Source organism: Odontomachus brunneus, unplaced genomic scaffold (genome assembly GCF_010583005.1).
Source record: "Odontomachus brunneus isolate Ranch 3 - 2012 unplaced genomic scaffold, Obru_v1 Obru_scaffold_070, whole genome shotgun sequence".
NCBI lineage: Eukaryota > Metazoa > Arthropoda > Insecta > Hymenoptera > Formicidae > Odontomachus > Odontomachus brunneus.
Genome location: NW_022639520.1, coordinates 1,522,535 through 1,527,033, shown reverse-complemented (window position 1 = coordinate 1,527,033; position 4,499 = coordinate 1,522,535). Strand labels below are relative to the sequence as shown.

Here is a 4,499-nt window from a genome sequence, read left to right as displayed (position 1 = left end):
CAGCAGACTCAATAGTTGCACAACAGTTGAGTAATTTGTCAATGTAATTGGTCTAGATTTAGGGATCTAATAGCAAGAACCAATAATCGTTGATTGCTCACTGAGCGCTTTTTCTACTGAATGCGCCCAATCAATACGTTGGCTGCATTCAGCAGACTCAACAGTTGCACAACAGTTGAGTAATTTGTCAATGTAATTGGTCTAGATTTAGGGATCTAATAGCAAGAACCAATAATCGTTGATTGCTCACTGAGCGCTTTTTCTACTGAATGCGCCCGTTGTTTTCCCGTAAGAACTAGAAGGTTATTACGGAAAGCAGTATATTGATTGGCTGTCGCACGAATTTCCGCCGCGCGGTAAGCATTACCGCGTCTTGTGTGCAGGAGCCATTAGGCTATGTGACATGTTAGCTATCTAGCTTAGTATAGACATTTGTGCCCGGTGGTCATTCTCAAGTTTTTTTGATGGAACTATACTTCTAGTATGTAAATAAAATTGCTCATGTGGTAACAGTTTATAACACATAATGCTAAATAAAAATTATGTGGTAAAACAATATTAATCTAGTATTAATATCATACTTATTTCAATATATAAATTCTACGTTAAAACACTAGAAAATATATAATTATTGTAAAAGAATGAAAGTAACAACGTTAAAAGGAATCTTTCCGGATCCCAGTAAGTAATATTATTTACGGATATTATCATGTACATATATTATCCTATTTTATAATTATAAAAAAACATTATTAAGTAAAACAGAAAGTTCTTGCAATTAATGACACATAGAATATGTTACACATTACTTTTAGAACCACTCAGGAGGAAGAATTTCATTCATGAAAATGTGAAAAGCCTTCGGCGAATGGAACAATGTTTTCAAGCTAACAAAGAAGTGGAAGAGTTGCAGAAGCTACAGTTGCATAAATATCATAAAACTATGGACAAATACCAGAATATATCTGCAAGAGTAGTCACTAATTTTCAAAAAAAGAAGAAACACCAAGGGGATAACACTAGTATAGTATTGAAGAATAATATCAATGTGACATTAACTGACAGAATTGAGGATAAAAAACAACAGTCTCAGGATGAAAGTAATATACTTAAATCAAATGCAAAACATATTGCTATTCCTAAGAAGATTTTCAGAGCAGAAATCAATAGTAACTTATCTAGTAAACAACAAAAACAAGGAGGAACAAGTAAATACAATGAAAAGTACAGTCAGCAGAAGATGCAGTCAAAAGTTTCATCTGAACCAAATATTGTGCATAAGTTTGACAATACAATAAATAAGACAGATATACAGAATGCTATTAAATATAAAAATCAGGGAATGCAAACTTTAAATATAGATCAAATGGAAAACATATATTCTGAAGGTATCATTCGGTAAGCATATTTAAAAAATGATACAATGAATAGATGAAAAGAGATTATATCCATATTTTTTTTTTATTTATCCATCTTTATTGTAATATTTTGATAACTTTGTTTGTCTTACTCGCCAGGTAGAACATAAAATCATTTTTATGTCAAGATGATGCCATTTTGACATCATTGTCATGAAATTGTCATGAAAATGGTATTGTTTGATATCAAAATGACAATAATTTTATATCATTTGACGTCATTTTGACTTTTATATGTCTTTGTGTTCTACTTGGGAGTCTCTCCTAATAACACTGATTTATTTTTTATTCATTTTATAAATTCTATTCATGTTATATATATATATATATATATATATATATATATATATATATATATATATATATATATATATATATATATATACACACACACACAACATACAGTATGTTACAGTACATACTGTATATAGCATCAATAGTTAACAACAATTTAGAGTTATACTTTCAAGCTGATTTTTATCAGTAGGTATCCCTCGGAGAAAATTACAAAGCACAATGATGCAGTTAGCGATACTAACTTGAATGAACAAGAGGAAAAAACTATAAAATTACAAATCAATTCTCCCAAAAGTAGAGACAATATGCATTCTCCCGAAGATTTAAGAAAGCTTGATTTACGAAGTACTGTGTCGCAAACCCATAGAGAAGTCGACCAGTTAAATAAAGAATATACTTCCGTGGTTGATAAGCCAGCGATACAACTTAACCATTGTGCACCACCTGCACATTACCGAAAAGGAGTTGTTCCTAAGTATGATATCGCTATACTGGTCAGAATTTTCGGATAATCGAACAATCTGAACAATGTGAATATCATTTGAATCTCAATTCTTCAAATTTTTGATTGATTGATTTCAATTGAATCTTAAATTCTTCAAATTTTTTAGAATCTGAGGCATGATATACAATATTGTAGACCATGCCTGAGATATATTCGAGTTTGTATTCAAACTGCAAACTTATGTAATATGTTTTAGAGAGAATGAACATTCATTTTTTTTACTTTCAAAGTTTCTTAAATGTCTGGACCTTGAAACAAAAATTCCATCTCGAACTGCATGATCATATAATTGAAAACCTTTGAAATATTTGTATAATGTTCCAAATAGATATCTTCGAGAGAGAAAGGAAGTTCAGCAAAAAGAATTAAAAGCTAAGAAAGAAGCATCATATTCTGACTGTCCAGAGAATCATGTGCCTTTACCAGATCATGAGCGCAAGGAGACATTGCAGTTACTAAAGAAAAGTATGTATCTCGTTAATAAAATTTAATAATCTGCATTATTTTTTTCTATAGAGATTCATAATATTTATCGAATTAATTTCACGTTGTGTTGTATCTCTTAATATAGATTATCAAGAATACATTAATGAATTGAATATGATGCCTATAAAAACGGATACACTCAGGGCACAGAGGCGCAAGATGGAAATAGAAAAGCAGCTAAATAAATTAGAAGAAGGAATTAAAGTGTTTTCACGACCTAAAGTTTTCGTGAAAATGAATGCATAGATTATAATGTTGCTTCCATGATTATAATGCAGCACATATACAAGAATTATTGTGTTATCTGTCCGTATTATGAAATATCATGTACCATTTCAAAGGTCCAATGAATATAATTATATTATTTTATTATAAGTGGTGCTAAATAACAAAAGTTAATTGTACAAATTTTTTATATTAAAAATTAATCTTGGAAGTAAATGTCCTGTTTGAATAAGATTCTATAAAAGATTATAACAGAATACTTTTATATTCTTTATTTATTTAATTTTGTTGATATTTTTGTATATAAAAGCATACAGTTGCATAAATGATAAATTTCCGAGTGAATAAAAAAAATAAAATTTTATTTAAATTTAGGAAACCACACAAATGTGAAAGAAGGAGAAAATGAAAACGATTATTTTATAACTCGCCCATTTTGCACTTTCATGAAGCTTTTATCAATGACATGTACAAATGATGCTGGATCAAAATGCAATCTTCCTAGATTATAAAATAATTCTTCATTTTCATACCAACTTTTTGTGTTAAAGTCTTCAAAAAATATACTTATCTCTCTTTTCGCGGATTCTGCCGAATCTAGAATAATATTGTAATATTATAATATCAAACATATCAAACTGCTTTAAATAAATGAAAATTTTGACTCATTTTAGATATTAATAATAAAAAATATCCTGTAGGATCTAACTTTGGTCGCTTATATCAACATAATTCAAATATATCAGTACATAGATATTCGATACTTGTAAAATATTAAGCAATTTCAAAAACTCGATTTGGAATAAAGTTTAAAGTGATTTGGACAATAAAATTGTTTGAAAATTTTCTAAACAGACTCTGTTATTTATTACTGTAGATGTGAAGGATATTACCGGATCCATGAGTGGCGTTTCTAGTATCTGATAATCCAAACATCCCTCTAATGGTATCAGGCGCAATGTACTGTGCTTGATAAACTTTAGTAGGACCCATTACACGACGCCACTTGATAATGGCGTCGTGTGCTGCTAAAATATATATGTCAGATGGTCCGCTGCATATAAACGAAAGGAGACGATTATAAAAGAATTTATCCTTGTGCTCCTTATAAAACAATTCAGCCTCTTTATAAGAAATAATCGTCCTGCGCGATCTGACAATTTTGAAATCATTGTCAATTATTAAACCGCGGATTTTCTGAAAAATCAAAGCAACTTCAATTATGACTGTATCTAACGAATGTTTTGACGTTTTTTGACATTAACATAAATCAAATTATCCGTTAACCTCAATCGCAAACTCGGTTTCTATTTTGTTTCTGCTAAGTAAAATTCACTTCGTACCTCAAGAGCGAAAGGGGATTTGACAACATGCGGTTTGAGTATAGCCAATGTTAACTGGAGATATTTTCTCGATTGCATGTTAACATCTTTTTAACTTTTGGCTGTTATGTGTTTAAAGAATGGCGGGATAATATTGCGTGTATTCCATTAAACTATAAACAAAGGCCATTAGGGCTATCGCACACAAATTGACATAACTGCATATGCATAGCATAAGATCGTATG

General features: G+C 30.1%; 2 protein-coding genes across 3 annotated transcripts; one reads left to right on the top strand and one right to left on the bottom strand.

Moving 5' to 3' along the window:
- Positions 1-423: 423 nt before the first annotated feature.
- On the top strand, positions 424-3,081 carry LOC116846823. 2 transcript variants are annotated; one of them, XM_032821156.1, is made up of 5 exons: positions 424-681; positions 816-1,398; positions 1,906-2,190; positions 2,549-2,685; positions 2,792-3,081. In XM_032821156.1, the coding sequence occupies exons 1-5, from the start codon at positions 642-644 to the stop codon at positions 2,950-2,952; spliced, it is 1,206 nt and encodes a 401-aa protein (XP_032677047.1). In that variant the 5' UTR covers positions 424-641; the 3' UTR covers positions 2,953-3,081. The 2 variants fall into 2 exon arrangements, with proteins under 2 accessions (XP_032677047.1, XP_032677045.1); XM_032821154.1 differs by having other exon boundaries at positions 1,903-2,190.
- Positions 3,082-3,208: 127 nt separating this feature from the next.
- On the bottom strand, positions 3,209-4,493 carry LOC116846824 (nucleoside diphosphate kinase 6). The gene is made up of 3 exons (XM_032821157.1): positions 4,275-4,493; positions 3,825-4,128; positions 3,209-3,528 (listed from the first exon to the last, which is right to left on the bottom strand). Exons 1-3 carry the CDS (start codon positions 4,350-4,352, stop codon positions 3,347-3,349), a joined length of 564 nt encoding a protein of 187 aa, XP_032677048.1. The 5' UTR covers positions 4,353-4,493; the 3' UTR covers positions 3,209-3,346.
- Positions 4,494-4,499: the final 6 nt, after the last annotated feature.

Coding starts and splice junctions, on each gene's coding strand:
- LOC116846823 (XM_032821154.1), top strand. CDS start 642: ATGAAAGTAACAACGTTAAAAGGAATCTTTCCGGATCCCA. Junction 682..815: donor AGGAATCTTTCCGGATCCCA/GTAAGTAATATT, acceptor CATTACTTTTAG/AACCACTCAGGAGGAAGAAT. Junction 1,399..1,902: donor TATTCTGAAGGTATCATTCG/GTAAGCATATTT, acceptor GATTTTTATCAG/TAGGTATCCCTCGGAGAAAA.
- LOC116846824 (XM_032821157.1), bottom strand. CDS start 4,352: ATGCAATCGAGAAAATATCTCCAGTTAACATTGGCTATACTCAAACCG. Junction 4,129..4,274: donor AATCCCCTTTCGCTCTTGAG/GTACGAAGTGAA, acceptor TTGATTTTTCAG/AAAATCCGCGGTTTAATAAT. Junction 3,529..3,824: donor AAACGCCACTCATGGATCCG/GTAATATCCTTC, acceptor ATATTATTCTAG/ATTCGGCAGAATCCGCGAAA.